Source organism: Coturnix japonica, chromosome 14, assembly GCF_001577835.2.
Source record: "Coturnix japonica isolate 7356 chromosome 14, Coturnix japonica 2.1, whole genome shotgun sequence".
Lineage (NCBI taxonomy): Eukaryota > Metazoa > Chordata > Aves > Galliformes > Phasianidae > Coturnix > Coturnix japonica.
The window spans coordinates 70,780-97,019 of record NC_029529.1 but is presented as its reverse complement, the minus strand read 5'-3'; the positions used below and the strand labels follow the sequence as shown (position 1 = coordinate 97,019).

General features: G+C 36.7%; 1 protein-coding gene across 1 annotated transcript; it reads left to right on the top strand.

Annotated features, from left to right (window-relative positions):
- Window positions 1-875: 875 nt before the first annotated feature.
- GSPT1 (G1 to S phase transition 1) lies at window positions 876-26,240 on the top strand. Its single transcript, XM_015876435.1, has 15 exons — window positions 876-1,308; window positions 10,918-10,965; window positions 11,335-11,376; window positions 12,119-12,346; window positions 13,046-13,079; window positions 14,523-14,600; window positions 16,665-16,845; window positions 17,197-17,351; window positions 17,936-18,076; window positions 18,755-18,848; window positions 19,167-19,247; window positions 20,726-20,899; window positions 21,304-21,393; window positions 21,603-21,771; window positions 22,393-26,240. The coding sequence occupies exons 1-15, from the start codon at window positions 1,020-1,022 to the stop codon at window positions 22,443-22,445; spliced, it is 1,857 nt and encodes a 618-aa protein (XP_015731921.1). The 5' UTR covers window positions 876-1,019; the 3' UTR covers window positions 22,446-26,240.

Genomic DNA, 26,240 nt, shown 5'->3' with positions numbered 1-26,240 from the left:
TGCAACCAAACCTTCAGTGGATTTTGCACTGAAATTATCACACTTCAAACCTCAGTACTTTATCAGTCTGCTGTTTGCCCTTGTACCTTTCCTTCACTTTCAAAAATACTTCCTTCTAGGTGACTTTTTTTCTTGTTGGTTGTGTTTTCTTTTTGTTTTGTGTAAGAGCAATTCTTATCAGACCCTTATCAGTCCCAGTCCCAGTACCTGGCACATCCCAGCTAACCCAGATTAACTGGAGTTTTCTTATGACAGGTAACCGAGTCAGTCTGCTGTAGGAATGTCAGAGTCACAACTTTTAGTGCAGCCTGTCGTTGAAGTGTGCCATGTGCCCCAACAACGCAGCGTCACGCGTGACTGCTGCCCGTGCCTTTCCTCACCGCCCCCACGCGGCATAAGCGAAAGCAGAGCAGCCCGCTACCTGCTACCTATCTGCTACCTGCTACCTACCTGCTACCTGCTCCCTGCCACCCTTCGCCCCTCACACTATTTCCGAACCCCCTTTCCCAGAGTTCCGCAGCGCTCCACCAGCACCTCCTGGCAGAGCCCTGCCGCAAGGGCTGCCGGGACACGCACAGCTCTCCCCGCTGAGGCCTTGGCGCCAACTGCCCCCTCCATCTCTCCAGAAACTGCGGGCGGAATCCGCGTGAGCGACAGGCGAGCGCAAAGGCTGATGGGAAGTGTGGTTTCTAAGAGCACGGGAGACGCAGATAACTATCTCTTCCGGGGAGGTGGTGCTGGCGCAATGCAAGACGGGCATTGTAGTTCCCGCTCTCCTACTGGTCCGTACTGTGGGACGAGGCCCCGAGCAGCTAAAAACTACTAAAATGGCGGCAGGGAAGGGCGGAAGAAGGAGGTACGGCAACTCCGGGAGGCCATACTAAGCTGCGCGTCGGGGCGGTCGAGTACACGCGGAATCAGCGGAGCGAGTGCTGAGTCGGTGCCGCTGCCGGCTTTCCTCTTACCCCGGACGCTGGGAGACGCTTTAGGGCCGCAGAGGCTTGTGGGGCAGCCACGAAATGGAGGCGAACGGCAGCGGCAGCAGCAGTGACTCTGCTCCTGACTGCTGGGATCAGGCGGACGTCGAGACGGGCAGCGGCGCCAGCCCAGGTTCCGCCCTGCCAGCTGCGGAGGCCGAGGCCCAGCAGGAGCTGCTCGGGGCGGCGTTCAGCCGGCAACTGAACGTCAACGCCAAACCCTTCGTGCCCAACGTCCACGCCGCCGAATTCGTGCCGTCCTTCCTGAGAGGGGCTCCGGCGCCCGGCCTGCCGCCACCATCGCCCCCGCCCGGCTTGCCGCCGCCCCACGGTAAGAGGGACGGGGTGGGCGCCGGGGAGAGCCACGTTGAAAGGGTGCGGGGCAACGGCTGAGGGCCCGGCGCGGGGGAAGAGGAGAAGGGTTACGTGGGGCCTCCGGAATGTGAGGGAGCCGGGCTGGGCTGGTCTGCGTTGGCCTGGAAGGTAGCTCGCAGCCCGACGGGGGTCAGCAGGGAGTGCTAGGCCCGGAGAACACGGGGGTTTGAAGCCTCGCCCGTGAGAGAGCCTTCGCACAGCAGAGGGGCTTCGCATGGGGCGTCACGTGGTTCTGTCTGGCCGAAGGGGCAGGTGCTGCCACTCGCCTTTTCCCCGAAGTCTGGGGCCCTGGGGAGGATTTTCCCAGGGCGCGGTGGTTCAGCGGAGGGGACCTCGCGGGAGGCCGAGCCGCGGTGCGGGTGCTGTGCTCTGTATGTGGGGGCCTGTGCCTTGTCCTGCCTGCCCTCACTTGGAAAGGGTCGCTCACGGTGAGAATGAACCGCAGTGGTCATTTTTCTCAACCTCTAGAGACACTGGCTGATGATTTTGGTGGTGATATGTGTAGTGTTACTGGGAAAATAGCACTGCTTCTGCCACCAGTTTTTCAAGCATGTTTTAAATGTCTTTCTGAAGATCACATCAAGTAGCTAACTATTCTAACATGAAGCTGGTAAGCAACTTGGAAGGAATGGAGTTTTGTCCATCTGGCTTCTGACAGTGGAAGGAATTGTAGTTTGCCCAGTTCTTAATTTTGAAGAGATATGCAGATAATGTTAATACTAAGTTTACTTTGCATGTGGGAAATTTAAGGAGAGCTTCTTCTCAATTTCCAGCTTTAAACTGAAGGTTCTCCCAGACATCAGATGTGCTGATTAGTTTTGTGACAATATTTCAGTGTCATACTTGCAGCTAAGGAGTTTGTGACCTGGTCAAGTATGGCAGTTTAACACTTTCCTGTGTTTTCTTTTCCTGGAATACAGGAATTGCCCTTCCTGATGCAGTTTGAAATAAACTTGCTGTGATTTTGTGTCTATGATTTTTATGATTTTGTGTTCATCAAGGCCTGTCATTTATTGCATACTAATTTAATACATGAGTTAGTCTGGCACTCCCCAAGATGTGTGCTTGGCTGATGTTGGTAGCTGAAATTTGTAAGTTTCACATATGATCCTGTGAAATTTTCATTAGCCACCATTGAGTGTTGTGGTGTTGTTGTTTTTTTTTTTGTTTGTTTTGTTTGTTTTGTTTTTTAACAGCTATTAAGTATTCCTTAGCTTTATTGAGAAATGTAGCTTTTGTTCCATGTGAGCAGGCAATGTGTCAGTGCATTAAAATGTACTTTGAAGAAGCCTTGGACAGACTATTGGATTTTTTTCAGAATAAATGTGTGTGTTAAGTTTTACTGGTGTGTAAGGTTCACTGTAAGGTAGAGCAGGAAGTTTGAGGCTGTTCTAAACGTGTGATTCAGCTTTAAGAAATATTTAAGTCTTGTGTGTTTTTTAGCCAACCTTGCATCTACATCTTTTTAGCTTTGTAATCTGTGCTTTGACTGAAAAGTTTTTTGTAGTTTTGAATGTTAGAACTTTTTTTTTCCTTCACCCACACTGTAAAAGTTTTTTTTTTCCCCTAAGACTTCCAGCATTTTCATAGAATTTGAACTACTTTTCCTCACCTGATCATTGTATTTATTTGTTTATGCTTTTCTCCCCTCTTTTGCTACTAAAAAGGCTTATGGTAAGTTTCTGTTTTTCCAGAGGCTGAGGATGACTTTACCAAAAGCTTGTTGGTCATCTGGGGTGATTAGGATAGCTTTTCTTTTGATCTTAGTTCAGAGTGCCTTTCCTGTATAGTGCAGTGATCCACCTGATTTGAATTTAACTTGTTTCTGTATCTTTGAGATTTAGAATTTAATTTTCCGTACTTAGACTGGAGTGTCTCTGAAGTTAAATAGGTCTGCTGTTCTTCTCTACTCACTACTCTCATTAATAAGATAAATCAGTTTTTCTTAACCCATGTACTCTATTTGCTATGTATTTTTTCAGGTTTGATGTTCTCAGTTAAAGTAATTAAAAGTCTTGTCCTGACAGGTGTTTTTATAAAGTGACAGCTGCTTCCTGGCTGGGAAGACTAGGTGGAGCTGGCGCTGGAAAGAAGTCAGAACAACATATTCAGCACCATTGTATAATCATAGGTCACTTTTCAGCAATCCAGTTTGCTTTTGCTTCTGTAGGCAGTTACATTCTCTATTACTTTGTGGGGAAAAAAGTGTTTATTACCTGTACTGAGGACTGTAGAAATACTTCTTTGAATTAAGAACTCATATCTGAACTCTTAAGAAGAATCTACATAACTATTGGCCAGCTTAAGTGGCCTGAACTTAAAGTGGCCTAAACTAAAAGTTTTAGTAATGCTTTTCTCCTTAGAACTTTCTGTTGCTGTGATTTTGAGTTGTGTTGTGTTTCTTTTGTAATTCAGAGTGTATTGTGGATCAAGATCAACGTGCAGTAATAGCATTGGATGTAGAAAAATTCCACAGAACTGATTTCATTTATCTGGCTGTCATATGTCATAATGTCTCCTTTTACACACAGTAACTTCATATTTTTGGTAATTTATCTAAAAATCCTGATACTTCTGTTTAGAGCATGGAAATAACATTCAGAGAAAAAACATTCAGGGAATGAGATAATGCTTTAGAAAAGTTAGGAAGCTTCTGATACCTACATTCCAAATTAGATGTTTTTCACTGTGCTTTCTTTTGATAGCAAATTGTGTGCTAGGGAGAAAATCTGAGCAGCACTTACTGCTAATGTGGCTTTTGCTTGCAGACATTTTCAGAATCAGTTTAGAAGCAAGTTACTGTTGGATTATAAGCAAAAAGAGTATAGGGCTTAAATTTCTGAACGTAAGGAATGTATCTTTAAAAATGTGTTCAGATGTGTTTGTGAGGACTTGCTTTTATCAAATTATGTTAAAACTCATATGCTTAAAATCTTTTTGGGGGTTCCATCAGAAATGTGAAATAGAGGCTTCCAAATTTTGTTTGTAACAGATAGAGATAGCACAGAGTGCCTTCCAATGAATCACACCGAGAACATCTTGGACAAATTATACTCATAGGGAAGGTTCTTTTAGAAAGCTTTTGCTGGACTAGCAAGCTCAACTAAATTAAGCCAAGGTATGATAGTTAATAACATGATTCTGTTAATGCCTCTAAACATTCTTCATCATTGCTGCACCTTGCAGCTTTGCTATTCTGTGACTTATTCTTACTATGTTAATGTTGCAGATCAATGTAAGATGCTGTTGTTTTTGTTTGTTTCTGTATTAAGGCACAAAGGAACAGTTGCAATTTTTTTTTTCTCACTTGAATTATTAATGCTTTCATTTTCTCATACCTGAAATCCAAACAGAATTTATCCAAAATGAAACATCTCTGACAGTGCAGCATCAACTTATATTACTGTGCTTATGTTTTTGTCGTAGTACTTGAATGTGTGTGGGATTTCTGGTTTAAAAAAAAAAAAAAAGTTGCAGCTCCCTTGCATGGGCTTTATTTACTCTGTTAGTTTTTACATGTCATTTTTCTGCTCTTTGCTGCTGGTTTTGCTTGAACCAGAAAACTGAACTAGAAGATGTGTCCCATAGTTGCTTCCAGCCTAAATTGATCAGTGTTGTATGCAATGCTTGTGCAAAGGAAAAAGTGTCAGTAATAAAACAGTAAGGGGAGAAAAAAGGGAATATAATCTAACAGCTGGTGTAGGGAAGGATAACACTTAGCCTTTTGGTAGCATTAGTGCTACTGCTTCTTCTAATGTTTATGTTATATTGACCGCTTCAAGCAGATTTCTGAATGCATTCAGCAATGACCAGTTTAGATCACTTGCACCTTGTTTTGAGCAAAGCAGACACCTTGTTAAAGATTCAATGCCCCTTAGAATGTTTCATGCCCTAAATCTTCTCAGGCCTGTAAATATTGATTTGTAAAGGTTACTCTTGAAATAGTTATGTTCAAGCAGCCGAGTATCCTTAGTCTGTGCATATGTAGTGGCATCTGTCTTTTTGGTTTTCCCTGCTCTCATTTTTCTTTACTTTGTAGCTAGCTGGAACATTCAATAGAAAATAGAAAATTCAAAATAGAAGTTCAGTTTTACTAAATCATGTCATTTTCCTCCAGTTTTGTGATGTAACATATAAGAAAGAGATGCAGGTAGTCGTCTGAAGCTAAGACAGAAATGTTGTTTTGTTGTGAAGGAATAGAAGTGACAGTGTTTGATCAGAGACGTGTATGGCAAAGAGACTTGTATGAAAGTGAAGCTGATACAATTTCAGTACAAAAGTTAGCTAGGACAGGTGACTCAATACTGAAACATGCAACTTGTACGCATATATCTTAAGACCTGAGTTTAATTTGCTAAAAATGCATGGATTCTACAGGGTTTTGGCTCTATTCCTCAAGGTTTTGAGATGCATTCATGAAAGGGTAGGAACATTAAATACTTTAATTGAGAGCTATGTTTTTTTTCTGACTATCTGTCTGAGAAATCAGTATGTCTGTTCAGCACAGATACTTTTCTGTAAAGAAATTTTCTTATTTTTCACTGTATTTCTTGAAAATCACCACGAGCTTTCTTAGACTCAGTTGTAAACAAGCATGTTGGTTTTGTGTAAGATAAACTTAAGGTGTTTGTCCTCACTGAGGAAGGTAGAAGGTGGGTCTCTTACTAAGTTAGCGTGTCAGAAAATCCTGTGAATACAAAGCAAGTGGTATTTTTAAATGACTATTACTAAATCATGTTAAAACTATTAAAACTTCTCTTATATTTATTCATTTTAAAAGCTAGATGCAGCTGTCTTCTGTTTGTGCTGGGTCTTACCGTGTGAAGCAAGTCAGAGAAGAGAGAAAGTAACTTTGGATGTAAATGAACTTAAGAGAACAACTTCCTGAATTACAGTGAACTCCTGAAAGTGTTTTCTTTCTGTGTATTTTAGAATATTGAATGTGAAATATTTAATTTAGCTCTAGAACTTGTGCTTAGAATTTTTTATTTTTTTTTAGAACTAACAGTCTCTTTCATTCTGATTCTTTTGCTCTGTAGGTTTGATTTGAAACTTTAAGTTTTACTGTGGTGAAGTTTCCTTTTTTTTTTTTTTAAGTGGGGAACAAACATCTGTACTGTAATTCATGACAGTTTCTGTGAATATATTACTATTTAGTAAATATGTACTGAGCTCAGGTATTCAAATCACAAGTAGAAAAGGTGGTGGGATTCATAATGTGGGTGCATTTCTTATCTCTTGCCTTCCAGGAATTCCTGGGAAGGAACTTGTTGCCTGTATTGGAACAACAAAATTGCTGTATAGTCTCAGATAAGACTTCTTTCTAACTGAATTTGTCTCTTTCTAGTTTTTCCTCCCCCCTGTATTTTCTTTGTTATTCCACTCTCTTTGTTCTGTTGTACAAACCATTTAATTAAACCTATATTGAAGGTACCAGCCTGGATTCTTAGCTCTCCTGCAACAGAGAAGTCTGAGAGCTGAGTTCTGCTATGCACAGAAGCAAATTACAGCTTCTCTTCAAGCCATAACAGCAGATTCTATGAAAGTGTTTGCATTGTGGTTCAGGCAACTGCTTCTGAGGAGTTATCAGTTATCACAGAACAGTATCTGCTTATGAGGAGATAGCTATCTGCTTATTCTGTGCTTCTGGTGAATGTTTCAGTTCAGATAAAGATGGAGATGTCTTTACAAGACTGAACTGTTATGAACTTGATGTTATAATTGTGGAAGCATTTGTGTTGGAAAAGATCTTCCAAGTAAATCCTGTCATCAACTGGACCTGCCACATCTCATCTTTAAACCTTGCCTTTTAGTGCCAGATATCCTTCCAGACCAATTAATTAATCTTTGAGCCCTGGCAAATAGGAAGCATAAATTCTCAATGTTGTTAACTCCCTGGTTTAGATAGAGCTTTGAAAAATATTTTCATAGGTTGAATGATGATGTTATTGGGTTTTATTGGATCTACTTGGGTAATTTAAACTGTTGTATAACAAAATGCTTGCAAGTAAGCCACCTGATATAGCACCTAACAAATGCTTCAGCTGTAGTAGGATACAGTATAAATTAAATAGACAAAGTGAAATCTTGCAGGTTTTTTTTAGTCATCAACGGTATTTTAAAGAGACATACCCTGTTTTAAAAATAATGCAATTTTTAACTCGCTTCTGGGATCATATGTACTGCTTCAGTGAATATTGTTAAAAGAAAAAAAAGAGTTTTATTCTGACTAGACTCTGCATTACATGAAGTCTAATGGTTTACCTGTAGATAAATGCAATTTTGGTCTACCAGTAGATAATTACAATGCTTTTACTTTCAGCACTGATGTAATCAGAACCCTGAGTTCTGATGAGGAGTTTGTCAAGGCCTAAAGATAAACTGCTCAGTTCCTGTGATGTGCTGAACAAGAAATGCAAAAATGCAGCAGTCATTCTTGAGTTATAGTTTGAGGAAGGATGGAGTATGAGAGGTGCTGCATGAAGTTTAAGTGGTGTTAGCCGCACCTAAACCCCAAACTTGAAACACTACTGAACACAGTTTCATATCATTTTAGTCATGTAATGACTTTGAAGGCACAATTCATGCAAACTGCATTGTAAATCTAATCAATGTGATGACAATACTATCTGAGTTATGCTCCCAGGTGAGAATCCAGAACTGTTAAGCTTTGTTAGGTGTCTGTTTGGTTTGTTTGTTTTTTTTTTTGTTTGCGTTCCATTTACTGTATAGAATATTTTTATAACGGTAGTAAGCCTTAAAAGTTCTTACTTCAGTGACTTCCAGAAAATGTAAAAATCTGAAACTTTGAACATCTACTTGAGTGTATTGAGAAGGTTGGGGTAAGTTCAAAGGGCTGTTTGGAACCTTCCTCAATTTCCCTTGTCTTTAAAGGTACTGTTACAATGTCTTTTACTGACCAGGGGAAATGAACAAGGTTACTTAAGTCCTCTGAATTTGTTAAAAAGCATTTTGCTGCAGGGACTGTGTGGGATTTGGTTGTTTTCTCAAGCTGTAAACTGGCATTGGCTGCTAGGAAGTAAGTCTGCTTCCAAATTATTATCTGTGCCTTCCCTCCCCTATGATCCAAATGTTCCTTAGACTGTTTCAGAGCTTAATGGTCAAGTATTTTTCCTTAAATTATTGAGAGAGCTATTCTGTGTGCTCTAGTGGCAACAGCAGTGCTCATTTATAGCAGCTGATAAATGGTTTGAAGAGCTGATAGACCCAAAAGGTCTGGGAGTAGTTCAATTTTTGATCAACCCAGATTCCTGTGCAGTAGGGCTGATGCAGAGATGAAGAATGCAGCGGACCCAGCTGTTTAAGGAGTAGAACTGCATCCCTTTGTTTTTTTGGTTGTGGGGTGTGTGTGTGTGATTTGTCTTAAAGCATACTTCAGGATATTTGGTCGTTTCCACACAGAGAAAATGACAAATCTGGAACTTTGAATTCAGATTTTTTTTTTCCTAAAGTAATTTGCAGTGTCCTAGTGCCTGGAATAACCTGCCTTAGCCTGAAATTCTTTATCAGAAGTAAGAAATTACTGAAGGGCATTTCTTTTCATCATTTAATGCCTGTTCTTTTTGAAATTGATTAGTCCTATTTTACTTCACAATGACCTTTTCAAGAGTAGCTTGTATTCCCTTCCTGCTATGAAGGAGCAGTATGTGTCTTATGTAAGTCCGAGTCCTCTTGTAAAATATGTGCTACTTTGTGATTCAGTGACCAGAATTTAATCACTGGCTTTGGCAATGAAGAGTGGGTCTTGCCCTTGGATTCTGTGTGGTATTAGTACTGTGTGGCATCCATACACAAAAATATATTCATTTTTCTAGTTTGGTTAGATTATGACAATTAACAGATGGTTGTGCTTTCAGGAATGCTACTCTTCAAGAGAAAGAACTGTTCCCATCCTTTTTATGTTAACAATTTCCTGTCTCAGTTTCTTATGAGCAAGTGTTCCCCCTCTACACTGAATGCCTGTTGGATTACCAACCAGAAAGTAAGAACTGAAACTTTTAGGAATGCTGCTGTTGACTGATGCTATAATCCAATGAAACTACTTGTAGAACTTTTCTTTGAGAACAAGTACACAGAATTGTCATGTGACAAGTTTTTCACTGTGGAGAAACATTGGGAGTAAAATCAGGGGCTCGCTGAAGTGACACTGTAATGAAAGTAGTTCTACATGTGTGAAACCAAGTGATGGTTTCAAGTGTTGCAAAACATAGGCCTTATGTTCATACTTAAATTCTGTGCAACCTGCTTACCATGCTCAAGTGGACATTTTCCCAGTTCTCAAATGGGAATAATAATTCTTGCAAAGAATCTCAAGGTAAACCTCTCAAGATCTCTCTTCTGCTTTTACTTACCATGCCAAATCATTCTTTTAAAGCTTTGATCCTGTGGCACTGGAACTGTGGCATGCGGGTCATAAGTGATATGATACGGGAGTATAGGGAACCTTGATCTGAACAGTTTTCTTTTATGTTGTTGTGCCCTTTCTGCTGCTGCTGTTCACTGGTTGTTATGCTCTGACCCACATTCACCCTGCCTGCCAGCTTTGTCATCTGGATCTCTTCCAGCTTTTTAGCATTGCTCCAGTTTATAGAAGTATGCAGCAAATACACAAGCAATGCTAAAGCAAAGAGGCTTAGAATCAGGTCCTTTTCTGCATGTTTTTGTTTTATTAAGGGGTTTTTAATAGATAAGGTTATAGAATGATAGAATACCTCTTGATGGTATGGAATGATGCCCCAGAACATCAGGTGGTAACACTGTTAATGTGAGCATATCTCTCTTAGTAGGTTTAATAGTTAGCTGTACCTCAGCATATGGTTTAGTGGCATGATTGAGTGTGTCAGAAGGTGGAATGCTCTATCCAGTAAATGTACCTATGTCTTTGATACATACAACTAGTGGGAAGTCCTTCCAGGTAATGTGGCTATATTAGAGTATTTAAGAAGACTGCCAAACTTAGTAGGTGTGTGAATGTGTCATCCAATGGCTCTAACGAAGGCCTTAATAATTTATTCTACTTTGTTTCAGTCTTATACTCAGTGCTTATATGAGATTTAGGAGGCAGAACAGTGTTGTAGGTATGCTTATCAGGTGAAGCTCACAGAACTTTTCCCTACGCTGTGACACAGTTAACATGTTTATTTGGGTACAGTCAAGCTGGTTTTCGTGTTTATAAACATCAGTTAGATTTTAACAGTTAAGCAAGTGTGCCCAAAAGTGATGGATGGGGTATGATACTGTGAATAGAGAAATAGCTCCCTTTAAAATGAAGTTTAATTTTAGTGTATCTTTGAGGGATAAGGAACTATTTTCTGATGTATTATTTTTACCACTTAGAAGGAACACTCTTTGGAAGTATTTGTGCCTGGAAACTATATCTGGTGTGTGGCATGGGGGAAGTGGTCTTTAAATACTCTTCTTGAAGGAATGCTCATCTATATCTATATCTATCTATCTATATATGAGCATATATATATATATGTGTGTGTGTGTGTGTGGACAGTGATTATAACAGTGTACTTTAACTTTTTTTTTTTCTATGCAGGTTTACCAGTAGAGTCTTCTCCAGAGGAGCAGGCAGCCTCTTATGAAGGTGATTTTTATGTTCTGACAATACAGTGCAGCTCCATTAAACACAACTTAACATAAATATTACAAAGAATCTCACTTTTGGAAACATGTATCATCTTTTTCTGAAATTCATTCTTTTTTTCATCATACTGCTGTTATCAGTGACTATTTACAGCATTAATGCAGGCTCTGCATGGTGCATAAGAACCAACTGGTTTGTTGGAGGCCATTAAAGGTTGCATGAAGCAGAAATTTTAAAACTGAATAAGGGTGTGTTAAATAGCATGGGGAAGTGTCTGAGCATCTGAACTATACATTTATTAGTTTAACTCTCCTGATATTGTTGTGATAAATATATATACTTAATGATTCCTTTTTTTTTTTTCCCTAGGTTCAAATGCTGCTGTTAACATGGAAATTTCAGAATCTGTTGGTAAGATGACAGTTGTTCTATTTCACTATATTAGGTTTATAAAGTAGCCACAACTGTGTTATCATATGTGTTATCATTATAAGCAAGGTTTGAAGAGTACTTTACTGAGCCTTTGTGTCTTGGTCCTTACTAATTTTCATCAGGTCATTATGCTTGGATTAGCAAAGAGAACTGACCACAAGTATGCATTGACAGATGCAGTTGGATTACATTGAGAAAGCAGCAGTGTTTTATTCAGAAGTAATTTTTGCATTAGAAAATAGTTTTACTAACTTATGAAATGGCAATTAATGAAAGATGTTAGCACTATGAATAATTAGAATGTGAAAATAATATCTTTCTACTTGTATTTGTATGGCTTCTGGGAAAACTTAAACCATTGTCCGTCCCTTTTTCTTTCTAAACGTATTTATCTATGGATTCAGACCAGCATGAATATCTGTGTTGATTTTCAGATAATTTTTTTCCTCCATAAAATTTTTGCTTTGTTAAAACAGAAGTCTCCTAATGCCTATGAAACAGTTTTCTGTTGTCAGCACACAGGATTGTGTGGAAGCTCCTAGTAATAACTGTTTCAGAAACGAGCATCTGCCTTATGGGCAACATAAAAAAAAAAAAAAAAAAGACGTCAGACTTGATAATAGATACTGTTTGATTGCATCTGGAGGATGGGGTTGTTCTCAGTAGTCATTTCTTTTAGTTTGTTGATCTGGTTGAGTGTATCTATTTGGTTAATTTTTAGTGGAAAATGGAGAGACAGAGATGTCCCCGGAAGAGTCGTGGGAACATAAAGAAGAAACAAGTGAAGCAGAACTAGGAAGTGGTCCAGTAGTGGATGCAGGACCTTCAGAAGAAAGCACTCAGGAAATGATGGAAGAGGAGGAGGAAATACCAAAACTGAAATCTGTGGTAGCACCACCAGGTGCTCCTAAAAAAGAGCATGTAAATGTAGTATTCATTGGTCATGTTGGTAAGTTATAAGGATAGTAAGTAATGTATTGTATTTTGTACTATCTGGAAAGATTAGAAATTAATCCTGCTTTTTCTTTGGATGCTGCTATTCATCCTTCCTTGAGGTTAATTTGAACATTTGTCCTAATAAACGTGTTTTGGGGAAAAAAATACACGTCTTTCAGGGTTAGAGTGGCAAGGATGAACTTGTCTGTGTTCCCTTGGGCACAGTAGTGTCTGTGTTAATGATTTTTTTTCGACTACCTGCTCTTCTGAGTGCTGAAGTTACGAACCTGTGATAGTGATTCAAAGGACAGAATCAAAAAACAATGCTTAACATATCTAATGTACAAAAGAACTATTGAATCATGGGATCTCTTACCAGTTTGAGTGCTTAGTGTTCTAACTTAGTCTTCAGGTAAATTCAGAGCAGAGTTGCACAAAAGTGAGGCAATAGTCAGAGGTACATCTTTATTTTATAAGGAGCAGCCTGTAGAAGCTAGTACAAGGGTGAGAGGTAGTGGTTTCGTGAGAGTTTTATGCATGTATTGACCCCATGCTTTTGCTGGATCCCAACTTGTTGAGTTTTCTTTGGTTACAAGAGCTGCTATGTTGATATGTACTAAAGCATTATTATTATTATTATTAGTTTCCCTGGAATTTTATTTTAAATTGTGAATGACTTAACACTTTTGTTTATTTTGTTTGGTTTTTTTAGATGCTGGCAAGTCAACTATTGGAGGACAAATAATGTAAGGAAACTCAAATGAAATGTTTAGATTTGCTGTTTTGTTTTGCGAATTAAAATGCATTAAGTAAAATAAGTTATTTTCTTTCTGAATTGACTCATCATACTAATATTTTTGTGATAAAGTATCACTGTGTTTGTTGTCTTTGAAGGTTTTTTTAATTTCAGCAGATCTAACCTTAGGAGTTTCTATTCATGGAAACAACTGCAAAAGCACGTGTTATTAAATGGGGGAAAAGACCTTCAATTGTTTTTTTTTCTATTTGTGACTATTTTTCATTATGCTTTTATATTATTTGTGCTTGCACTTTGTCCTTTTCTTGAGAATTAAAAGTGCATATCCTGTATTAACATTGGCATGCTTAATTTGGTTTTAATCAGATTTAATTGGAATTAAAATGAACAATTAAAATGATAATTTTAAGTGTATTTTAGAAATAGTACCTAGAAAATGCAGTATTCTGTGTGGCATAAGTAAATAAATGCAGCTCTTACGGTTCTTCAAAAGAAGGAGTGGAATGTGGTACATGAAGAAATAGATGTTGTCCTGCTGATGCAAAGTATTCCTAGGATTTTAAAATAATATTGTCAGCAAAAGAGGGAGGTCTTTGTCTTGGCACTTTCATCTTGGTTTGTTTTGACAAAACTGGAATGTTGGAACTGTCATGCTGCATTTAACCTTGTAGTTCATACAAGAGCAAATTAATATTTTATTATCTGTCTGTTCTCCATGTACAAGGATTTTTCTGTTCTTCACCCTCCTACCAACGTATTAGGTTACTGAACGGTTGGGTTTTGCTTTGTTTGGGTTTTTTTGTAGGAATTTTTCTGTGGTCTTTTGTTTTTGCCGAACATCACTTCATTGTAGGGGGCTGTGAAGGAAGAGGGTGCATTGTTGTTAATGTTCTATTTACTGTTGCTGACTTTTCAATTGTAAACTAAGCAGATTACTGTTATCAGAAGATAAATTGAAAATATGTGAGTGAAAAACCTGAATGTTGTGATGTGCGCTCCTCATCTGTATGCTCCTCATCAACCTGTTTGGTTAACTGAAAGATCTCTGTTAAAAATAATAGATTACTTGCTATAAGTAGAAAGAAGGAGACAAAAAATACTTTTCTCTAGATTTAGAGATGTTTCATTTAATTCTTTTTCTTAGTTTTTCGTATCTCCAGTATGTAGATATGAGATGTTCCTTTTGAAACTTGTTACTGCAGGATGTTTTACAAGTAGGCTTACAGGAGATATTTATCTGCCGTTAAGCAGTGATGGTGTACTTACAAATAATTGTGTGGCCTCTTGTGGAGAGAGAAATCCACTGCTATTCACATTGGATTGATCCAATTCTTCAAAATTATCTGTAGGAGTAGTATCACTATTTAACTATTTGGAAATACATTCCTACTTATGTAAAATTACTTTCCCCCCCCCCCCCCCCCTTTCTTAGGTATTTGACGGGGATGGTGGATAAAAGAACGCTTGAAAAATATGAAAGAGAAGCTAAAGAAAAAAACAGAGAAACCTGGTATGAAACTTTTTGAAGATAATAGCATACTTTGCATTGTGATGAAAATGAGAGTTTTTTTAATCTCTGTTCCTGTAGGACATGCTTCTTGCTGGAATGGGTTTGGATTGGGAGAGGAGGAACCACTAGTTTTCCTCCAGTGCTGCTTTGTCTGGGACTATATTGAGCAGTGTGATTCATATTGAAACAGGTTTTACTGGTTTTTTTTGGTTGGTTGTTTTTTTCCCCTTTTTCTTTTCTTTTTAATCTTACAATAGCACCCAGTTGTCTGGAAAAAAATGTATAAGGCAGATGCTTTTCTTAAACATTTCTTGGATTTATTCAGTCTGTGTCTTTCACCTGTAAACAGCAGAGAGATAAAAAAGATGAAGGTTTGTCAGTGTAGGAGGCACAAGAAGAGCTAGTGGATAGTTTTGGCACTAACATTTATTTGCATGAAAAATGAGAGAGCACATGGGGGTCTCGTGTTCTTTAGTTTCATGCTAGGCAATATGATGCTGTCAAGTATAAATGTTGGGTCTTGTTTGTGGTGTTTTTTTTCTTCATTTCTTTGTTGTACATGCGCACACACATGGAGCACATACAGCAGCCTGCGTTCTCTGTCAAACAGGTCCTGGAAAACTGATTTTGCTTCAGGAAGCTTTTCATTTTTGGCTGTCATAGGGAACATAGGGAGTTGGAACAGCAGCAGTCAAAAACTTCCTTAGCAAGAGAGCAGCAATGGAACTCTCCAGGAGTGAATTAACTGTATTATATGTAAGAGGTAGAGGGGTAGAAAAGTTGACGTGTTATTTTTTTATAAGGCAAGCATGATTTCCCCTGTTGAAAGTTGGCCATAATAATGAATGTTTAGGAACATTCCTAAATAATGATGGGCAATTTAGAAACAGATTTTCTCGTTTTTTAGAGAGTAGCAAGGAGTGCCTCCCTGGATGCTATTTTTATTCTTTAAAGTACATCCTGATATACAACAGAAAATATTACACGTCTGTCATTATCAAAGATCTTGTTTTGTATGTTGAGAGTCTTGAAATTTGAACAATTTTACTTTATGATTTAAAAATATACCTTAGTTCAGTTCAAATTTCAAAGACGTATTTCCTTTCTTAAAAGTGCAAAAGAAGCTTTGTTATCCAGCTACCATGCATTCTGTAAGCTGAGAAACATTTGACTTGTAGCTTGGCTGAAATCTCCCAGAAACATAGGCTATGGTTTACAACAACATGTGTATTGTTACAAGCAAAATGCTATCTAGCTCACTATCTAGACTACAGTGAATAACAAAAAACTAGCTTGTACCTAGGGAAGAGTTTGATTGTATGACTGTAATTCTCAATATTTAGCGCAGCCTCTGACTCCGGAATCTCTTGAACTGGCCATGATGTCTATCAGTTACATAGTCCCTGATGTTCCATCTCTCGATGACTGCTCAGCTGAGTTAGCATTGTCTCTTCAGAAATCATCCAGACAATAGAAAAGTCAAAAAGTCAAAAGATCTTTATAAGCTGCAGTTAATGCTTGAAAATAATGGTGTTTCAAATCCAGTTCAATTATTACTACTTATTGAGTATTACTTTGATTCTCTCTTTTCTGTTCATCAGTTTTCACAAAGCCTGAAATAAAAATCTTTTTCAGAAAGTTTATTCTTCAGTTCATTTGTCTGACCTTAACCCCAGCATCTATTTCAGCCAACTTCCGCTTAATTTTGCGGCAGAAAAATTCTTGCAAATCAGAACAGTTAATTATGTTAAAAAGAGGAATTGTTTTGTGTTTGTCCCAGACGTGTTCTTCAAACTTTCCTCAAGTTCAGTGCTGTAGTATTTGAGGTTAGGTCATACCTAGAGAATGTGTTCAGAATTGCACGGGTTTATGTGCAGGACAGCTGGCGCTGGCCAGTAAAACTCGAATAACGTTCAATAAATGTCACTGCTGGTGTTGAAAATTTAGTTTGGTAGTGTTTATATGACTAAGAATTGTTAAGGAAAAATTAAATTTTATGGCAACCAAATGTTCATACTTAAGTTTAGTAAAAATGAATATAAAAGCAATGTTTGTTCTTTGTAGGTACCTTTCATGGGCTCTGGACACAAACCAAGAAGAACGTGACAAGGGTAAAACAGTAGAAGTAGGTCGTGCCTATTTTGAAACTGAGAAAAAACACTTCACTATTCTAGATGCTCCTGGGCATAAGAGCTTTGTTCCAAATATGATTGGTGGAGCTTCTCAAGCTGATCTTGCAGTGCTGGTAAGGGCGAATTAGATTCTTCTGTTTTGGATGTATTGTGGCATTAAGCTTTTGACTTATTTTGTTTACTAATTTAATTGGCTAAAGTAGCCAAAATTTTAGAATCTTAAATCTTAGTCTTTTGGAGTAACTGAAGAACTTCTTTAAAACAGTTTAAAGTTGTTGTGTGGTTTTTATATACATCAGTGCAGAAACTGATGTATAATATTAAGGTTATACTAGTATATTTTCCAAGCTTTTATCAATTTTTTTTTTTTGACTACCCAAAGTTATTTTGGATTAAGGTAATTGTCAGTTGTTGTACTGAGAAAACTATTGAGCCTCATTATTAAAATATGTACTCTTAATTAGGTTATTTCTGCAAGAAAAGGAGAGTTTGAAACTGGATTTGAAAAAGGTGGACAAACAAGAGAACATGCCATGTTAGCAAAAACAGCAGGTGTAAAACATTTAATAGTTCTTATTAATAAAATGGATGATCCAACTGTAAACTGGAGTAATGAAAGGTGAGTTTAACATAAAAATAAAAAATTCATTAAAAGATATCAAAGTAAGCTAATTTCTACTTATTTTGTCTTTTTTTTCTTTCTGGTAACTTTGAAACTTTATACTGAGCCTGAGAGGAGATTATTTTGCTTTCTGTAGTTTAATTTGTTAGTTCTTGATTGCTTGGCCATGTGTCTCTTAAGCTCTTCGTAAGAATAGAATTATTCTGTTCACATTCTATTCATGTACCCTCAGGACTCTGGATATTTTGTTTTATAAGCTAATCTGACTGAGCAAATAATATATTAAGTTATTTATGGTCTTGGCCTGTACCCCTTGCTTAAAAGTATACCTAGCATATGTTGCTGTTTATCCATCCATTAATTGGTCAATGGTAGAAATCTAATTATGTTTTATGAAGCAGAAGAATAAGGGAAATAGGCACTACTAAGTTGTACTGAAAGATTAAGGAGAAAATGCAATTTGGCCACTGAGCTTTATTAGTTTTGCTTCTTAAAAAATAAGGCTATTTTGTTGTTAAGCACAGTATTATGTCATGTTTGAAAAATTGAAGTTTATCTTGGTCTGCTGCTCATTTCAATAGATACGAGGAATGTAAAGAGAAATTGGTGCCATTTTTGAAGAAAGTTGGCTTTAATCCCAAAAAAGATATTCATTTCATGCCCTGCTCAGGACTCACTGGAGCAAACCTTAAAGAACAGTCCGAATTTTGTCCTTGGTACATGTATGTATCTTAAATTCAATAGCTTGCACATTAGTTATGTTTCAATGGAAGTAAATGCTACAATGGAAGTTGGAAGTATGGCTTGGTATATTTCAGCTGTGTTCTAGAATTACTGGTTGAAATAATTGAGGAATTGTGATTGTAGTAGGAAGAACCCATAGCATGTGTAATTAATTGAATTTAAAATCCATAGAAGTTTGAAGATGACAGATTCTGTGTGTTAATTAATTTTTGGTTTTGTGGAATTAAGTGCCTTTCTACCATTTCAATTTCACTGATGCTGTATTGATCACATTGCTAGGATTGGTAATTGTTTTGATGTGAAGTTCGCTTGTAACTGTTATAATTAGTGATGAGCCACATCTCCTACTGGATGTCATATTTTCCACTATTCTTCACAGCAGTTAAAACATCAACAAAAATAATATTTGGAACTAGCTGATGTATTTAGTGTATCTAGCAAGACTGTCAAGGAATGATGTGTAAAATATGCTTAAGATATAACTACTTGCACTTCCTAGGTGTTAATGTGTTAGCTTGGGTAATGTTAACACTAGTGGGATGTTATGATGGATACAGCAATCTGTTAGAGGGTACAGTGATTAACAATAACGTATGAAAACATTTCCCTTTGTGAGACTGCATTTATTCACTCTAGTATTTTTTAAATGCTTTTAGTGGATTACCATTTATTCCATATCTGGATAACTTGCCAAACTTCAACCGTTCAGCTGATGGACCAATCAGGCTGCCAATTGTGGATAAATATAAGGTACAAATTAAAATGATAGTATTGATAAGTGGTTTATTTTCAGAAAGCAGTAAACTGACTGCTGTTTTTCTAAAGGGCATTGTTTTGTCTTTGATATGCTTCAGTTTCCAACTGTGGAATACTGAAAGAGGGGAATTAAATCACTAGCATTAAGGCTCTTAATCTGTAATGTTTCATGAGAACGGTTTCCAAAGCATCAAGTATTGCTGTGCTTTATAACTGCATAGGGTTAAGTAATTGTCCTTTTCTAGGTATGATAAAGCAGGCTCTTCAGAAAAAATGTTTTTAGTTATTATGTAATAATTTGTTTTCATGAAGGACATGGGCACTGTGGTCCTTGGAAAGCTGGAATCGGGCTCAATTTGCAAAGGACAACAGCTTGTGATGATGCCAAATAAGGTATGGTAAAGTTTAGATATTTGGAAAATGTTTCTATTCTGAAAACATCTTGATTCTTAAATATATTTATTTACTACAAAACATTTTTAATTTAATTAAGAACTAAGCACTCAAGTAAAAACTGACATTCCTAGGTGTATATATGCATGCATGTATGCATGTCATTTATTTCCTTAGCATTCGTAACTCACATTATATCTTCTTTGTAGACTAAATCACTGCGCTATAAACCAACACAGTTTATTTGAACTGTTTCATGTTGCATTTATTAGAGGGCTCACAAAAAGACATGGGGATGGCTTTAGTTAAGAGTAGGTTGTTCAGTAGGTTGTTACTGTTACTTAATGTAAAATAGCTATTTGGAATGATTGTTTTGCTTTGAAAAAAATGTAAAAATGAAGAATTTGAAGATACAGCTTGAGAGATAGAAAAGGCAAGTATAGCGTACTAAACTAATGATTGTGTTTGTTTCCCTTGGTTTCTTACAAAAAAAAGGAAATTTTGCTCTTAACTATTTGTCATGAATTATCCTGATGCTTCTTCCAGTTTCATACACTGAGGTAGTTTGCTAGAAAATGTACTGTATATTTGAGAATCAAGACATTTATAGCTAATTGAAAGCTGGTATTTCTTAAGCAAAATGTCAGTTTCCATAAGATTACTTGAGATCACTTCAGCTTTCTTAAGGTCACTTAACAGGCAACAGCTTTTTATAAAACTACTGCTTGTTATTTTGGGGTTGAGTAGGAGAAAATAAGAAATTATAAATGCATTTAACCAAACTATTACAGAATTCTTATTCAGCAAATATCCAGTGTTCTTAATGACATTCTTCTTTTACTAATTGCTTTGGCAGTTAATGATTATTTAACCTAAGTTTCAGGAACATTTTTCTGAAAAAGCTCCTATATTTTATGTTGGCTAGTAACATATAAAGATGCACTGTAATGTTTCTTCTGATTTTGTATAGAAAGATCAAGAAAATATATTTTAATCACTTCTTAGAGTGTGTTCACGCATCTGTTTTTTGGAGAAGATGGTAAAAGTAAAATGTTGTAGAATTCTGAGATTTGAAAGATTTCATGGATCACATTATTCTTCAAACTATTTCATTTGGAATGTAATGACTGTACAGCAGTGTAGATGCATTCTCCTTAGTTGACAGTATGCATCTATTGTCCCTCTTATCTTACTAAAATTTAAGCTAATTTTACTTTGAGACATAGTGGATATTTTTTGAAATCTGCTTTCTATTTATTGAAGATGCGATATAGAACTACATGAAATAAAACTTTTTTCAATAAATACACTGCTTTGAATTCTAGTAACTCACCACTCAGATATTGTTTTCTGAAGCTTACAGAACTGATAACAAATTTAAATTATAATGATTTCATTTATTGGAATTCCATTATGTTGAAGTGATTTTGTACCAGTCTAAAACATTGATAATAGAAAACTGCATTTTTTGCCTAAAGCACAACGTGGAAGTTCTTGGAATCCTTTCTGATGATGTAGAAACTGATTCAGTAGCCCCAGGTGAAAATCTAAAGATCAGACTGAAGGGAATTGAAGAGGAAGAGATTCTGCCAGGATTTATTCTCTGTGATTCCAACAACCTGTGTCATTCTGGACGCACGTTTGATGCCCAGGTAGAATAATTAACATTTGATTGCCATGTAAGTGGGTAAACAGCATCAAAATATTTTTCCTGTTCCACCAAACGTAATTTTTATCAGTTTTAAGTATCTTCTGAGACTTCTCATTTGTTATCGTATCTCTAAACTGACAATAATGTGCATGCTTATTCTGTTATCATCAGTCTGAGTTTAAAAAATGTTGTTTTGAATGTAAATTCTCAGTTAAGTTCTATAACTTAAAAAACAAGATCTTGTCAAAATGATTCTTCAGTTTCATACCTTCCTTTTTAGAAACAACTTAGTCATCTCAAAATCTTTATCTTACAAAGATGTTATGCTTGTTTGTTGAATTACATTTAATATCGTTCTCTGCTCTCTTGAGTTGAAGAAAAGGAGAAATTAATTTTTTCTTACAGATAGTGATAATAGAGCACAAATCCATTATCTGCCCGGGTTACAACGCTGTGCTGCACATCCACACCTGTATTGAAGAAGTTGAGATAACAGTAAGTTATGATATGAATCTAGTCAGTGTACTTGCTGGGGTGAAGAGTAATCTGAAATAACTAATAAAGTTATAAAAATGGCTGTAGCTGTTAGCATAGATCTTCTGAAAAGTGTGGTCAGTAATGATTATTTTATGCAGTAAGTCTTAAAAGAAATAACCACGGTGTTAGCATTCACAGCTATTTTATTATTATTTCCTCTTTTACAGGCCTTAATCTGCTTGGTGGACAAAAAAACAGGAGAAAAAAGTAAGACACGGCCCCGTTTTGTGAAACAAGATCAAGTATGCATTGCCCGTTTAAGGACGGCAGGAACTATCTGTCTTGAGACATTCAAAGACTTCCCTCAGATGGGTCGCTTTACCTTAAGAGATGAGGGTAAGGGTGCCACAAAAATACAGTCGTTTCAAATAGATTGTGGATGACAATGACGCATTAGAATGCAGACATACAGTTGTAATTACTGTATCTGTGTAATGGCAGAAAGTAAATAAATTTTTGTTGGTTGAAGTTATTGCTAGAATCAAGTAATGTGTTTTATGTTAGAGGAGTAATTTACAAAAAGGTGCACTATTGAGACAAAAGGCAGGATTTGAAAAATTATGAGCAGAGTTTTCCTAACACATCCTGGAATGTCCACCCAGGATACAAATACAGTAACATCTCTACTGAGAAACCAAAAAGATACAGGTGTTACCTTTAAAAGCAATAAACAGATCTAGCTTTGCATTCTGCTTAACTGAATACAGAGCACACTTCCCACAATCTGTAATGTATTCCCTAATATGAAAACAGCAGGTTTTACTATTTCTACTTACTTATTTTATTGTGCTTTTAAAATATACTGGTGCTTTCATCATACAGTACAAATTTATTATGTGCATTATTCCTGGTACACTGGACAGCGTTTGTTTCTGGAGAAACTTTTCTCTTCTTAAGAGATTACGCATATTTTTTTCCACAATATATGTAACTGCAGTGTTTGTCTCCTTGCTTTAGGTAAGACCATTGCAATTGGAAAAGTTCTGAAACTGGTTCCAGAGAAGGACTAAGCATTTTTCTCAATGACCCCCACATAATACTGTGAGGAAAATCGACTCTACAAAAGCCTACTTCACACCGCCTTCTTATTTTCTGCCCATTTATAAACTTCTCCCCATATTTTGCAAAGACAAATTTCACAGCAAAGGTCCACATTATGTCAGCTTTCTCATATTGAGAGCTCTGCTATGCCACTGAATTTCCCCCCAAATTTTTTTTCTCCCAAATTCTGCTTCCTTGGAAAGATTCGGCAATAGCTTTGTAGTCATGTGGACTTAATTGCCTATAATTATGAAATTCAAATGGATTTTTAATGTTTAATTTCCCCTGACATATAGAGACCTTTTTTTTTTTTTTTCCAGGCAGATAATTCAGAGTATGCGAGTGTGTGTGCACATGTTACAAAGATGACTACCATGTTAATAAAAACTATTCAATTTGAAATCTTTTTCAGTATTTGAATTGCTTTTGAATAATGTTTTTTATCCAGACAGTTGCATTAGCTTTTTAACCATTGAGTAACGTAGATATTTGGTTACTTGGATTTTTCTAAACTTCTCAGCCTCCCACATGCACAGTTTTAAATGAGGCAATTAGGCACTTGACCAAGTTTGTAATTATAAAGAATTCATTTTTCCCCTTTCCTTTGCTCGGTGCACCCTTAAAATTAAAAACATTTGAGCTAATGTGGCACTTCCTTTAGTTTTACATTTATGTTTTCAGCGAACTTAAGTTGACTTAACATCACTATTAGATACAGTCAGTTTTGCAGACTAGAACTACATATTGTCTTTATAAAAAAAATCAGCATTTTAAGATTCGTATCTGCAGAGAGTTCCAACAGCCAGTAAATCAGTGAAACTGCAGAAATGAAAATTGGTGGCAATAGTCCTGCTGTTATTTGCAAGAGCTGCATTCTTGTGGGAAAACTGGGCCAATTAAAATGTGCCAGTTATGTAAGTTATTCAGTTTGTCCGGCCTTTAATTTACAGGGTTGGGTAATCCTTGCTGTTTTACAATTCAGTTGGAAGGAGAAAGACTATTTAAGTTGCCAGGAGTTTGCACGTACTGAAATATGGGAGAATCAGAATCAATCTTGGTCTGTAATTTTTTTGCATATAAAAAAGCAGTGTAAGCTCATGAGGACCAGTGACAGTTTTTCTTGGGAAATTAGAAGTGAGACTGGTTCAGTGTAAATCTTACTCAGTGAAACTTGAAGGAACTGCAGAATTAAACCCTATTTAGCTGCACTTTTAAAATGGACTGTCTACAATTGCTATCCTGTTTCTAACGATCAGGATGAAGGCTGATTTCCTTTTTTAATTTCCCAGAATATTAGTAGGAAGTAGTAAAAAGGTATATTCAGAGCTTCTTCAGAAGGCCTTGAACACTTTCAGTTGTGTAATTGTGGCGAGCCCACCCCATTTCCCAAAAGTTCACAGTTAAGGAACTGTATTTGAATTTATAGAACTCAGAACTGAAACAGATTTACCCTTTTTGGGTTTTTTTGGTTTGTGGTTTTTTGTTTTTAATTTTTTTTTGTTTTTGTTTTTGTTTCTTTGTAACTGAGGAATTCTCACTCATTTCACTTAGAGTTACATTGTATGGACAGAAGTTATTGTCCTTCAGTTTCATATGAGTACCCTTGTAGCTGCCGTAATGCATGGAATTGAAATAAATTTTATTATGTCTGCAAATCTCTGGGCGCTTTTTTTTTGTTGTTGTTAGATCAGAGTTTAAAAGTACTTTATTTTTCCCCCCTACTAAATGCACAGAAGCTGTAATTCCTTCTCTCTTAAACTAATGAAGAAATTAAAAGCCAATGAAAATGACTCTTGTTCTTATTTTGGATTAACTTAAGAGTTCTACGAGTCTTGTATTCCTTTCTTGAAGGAAACTTGTGAATTTAAAATTTGCTGCTGTTAGTGGAGAACATGTAATTCCTAAATTGCTGGAACTCTGACTTTATTTGTTGTTAAGATGCTGAAATGCATTTCAAGACTATGTGATGCTCCAGTGGAATTTTTCTCTTTACTATAAACTTAATGAGGATTTCTAAAACTTCGTTATATTGGGGCTGGAGTTTGTATTTATTATCAAAATGAAAAATGATCTGGTGGTTGAAATGCCAGCAGGTAGCATCTCTTAGCATTTCCATAGCTCATCTAGTGCATTTGGTTACCACTTCCATAAATGCAGTTAACATCACTGCACCTGGAAAAGGAAATTAAATTATTTCAAGTTCATTAACAGAATCTACACTTTGCAGTTTGATTTACTGTGCTGTGTTAGGTTTATATTTGAGTATAAAATACGCTGTATAACATATTGATATGGAAATGTATAGATCTACAAAGATTGCCTGCATCTTAAATAGAGGATCTAAGAATACATTATATACTGTATATATATACAGTATATGTATGTATATACAGTATATTATATTGAATAATTACGGATTCAGATTTGTTTCATTACACCTCCATTCTACACTTTATAGATTCATCTTTTACAGTGGTTGAGTTGAGCGGGATCCAGATGAAAGGTGCAGCTTTGTTTGAAATATTTGCTGGCTACTGATTCTCTGATGTGATTTTTTTTGTTTTGGTTTGTAATTACCATTCTGGACACTTCCTTGTATCACAATGTGATGCTCTGCTTTTAAGGTGGAAAAGGAGAAAAAAAAAATAAAAAAATGTTGGACTGAAGCTACAGGGAACCCTGGGACTGCTACCATTGCAGCTGTGCTATTATCTGTGATACCAGCAGAGTATTTCTGGGTCCTGGGCTGTGACTTATACCAGCAAAACTGTGAAGAAGTTTCTGCAGGAAGGAATGACTTGAGATTTTTCCCCCAGTATAATTGCATTTGTATACAATATTTGTGCCTTTGTATGCAGTGTAGTACTCATCAGGATTGCAGCTATTTTCCCTCATCATTGGCCGAAGTGTATAGTATAGATATGGCTTCAGTGTACAGCCATGATGTAAATTACAAAAGCAAACAGTGACAATGTAAATTAAGTCCCTGTATGTCATTTAAATGGAAGTCTTGATATATGTAACAATTACTCAATTTTGAAGTGTGCAGCTGTACTAATCTATAACATGAAAATTACTTGTTTCTACAACTTGCAAGAAGTGAGGGACACTAAATGGAGCGATGAGTGCAGCAATCAGTTGACTAGCACGGTCATTGCCCATCCGCCTGAAATCATTCCAAATACCTGGTCATCTTTGCAAACAATTGGGAACTAACATACAAATGTATAATGGTACTGGTTTCCTGGGACACTTGTTCTGGTAGTAAACTGTATTCTTAAACAGTATGCTATTGATGATGGTATAATAGTGTTGTAAGAAATATGGCTGCTCTAAAGAGGTTTATCCATGGAGATATTTGTTGATTGTGAACTTCATGCCCCTATACAAATGTTTTTCATGGCATAAAGGCCCAGCAGATTGCTCAATGAAGAACCTCTGGTTTAACCTAATTACGGTACTAGTCCATACGAACTTTTAATTATGTGAAATGTGTTTTTATGAGTGTTTATTAATGAATATTATTTAAGAAAAAAAATTGTTTCCATTGTCCCAAGTATTTGATTCTGTATTACTCTGGCCTTTCTGTTCTTAATGCAGAGTGTTCAAATGATGATGTTAAAGCAGATGAAATGTACTCCAGAAAAGACTGTCTTCTTCCTGAACTAAAACTTAAAGGCTCTTAGTTATTCTGCTGTTTTTGTATGCCCTGCAGAGGATTTGCTAAAGAAAAATATACCAACAAAACTGGAGTTACTACTGAA

What these genes read in the sequence shown, in the direction of transcription:
- GSPT1 (XM_015876435.1), top strand. Translation starts at nt 1,020, where the DNA reads ATGGAGGCGAACGGCAGCGGCAGCAGCAGTGACTCTGCTCCTGACTGC. An exon ending in CAATTGTGGATAAATATAAG is followed by an intron (nt 18,849 to 19,166) that starts GTACAAATTAAA and finishes GTTTTCATGAAG; the next exon opens with GACATGGGCACTGTGGTCCT. An exon ending in GACGCACGTTTGATGCCCAG is followed by an intron (nt 20,900 to 21,303) that starts GTAGAATAATTA and finishes TTTTTCTTACAG; the next exon opens with ATAGTGATAATAGAGCACAA.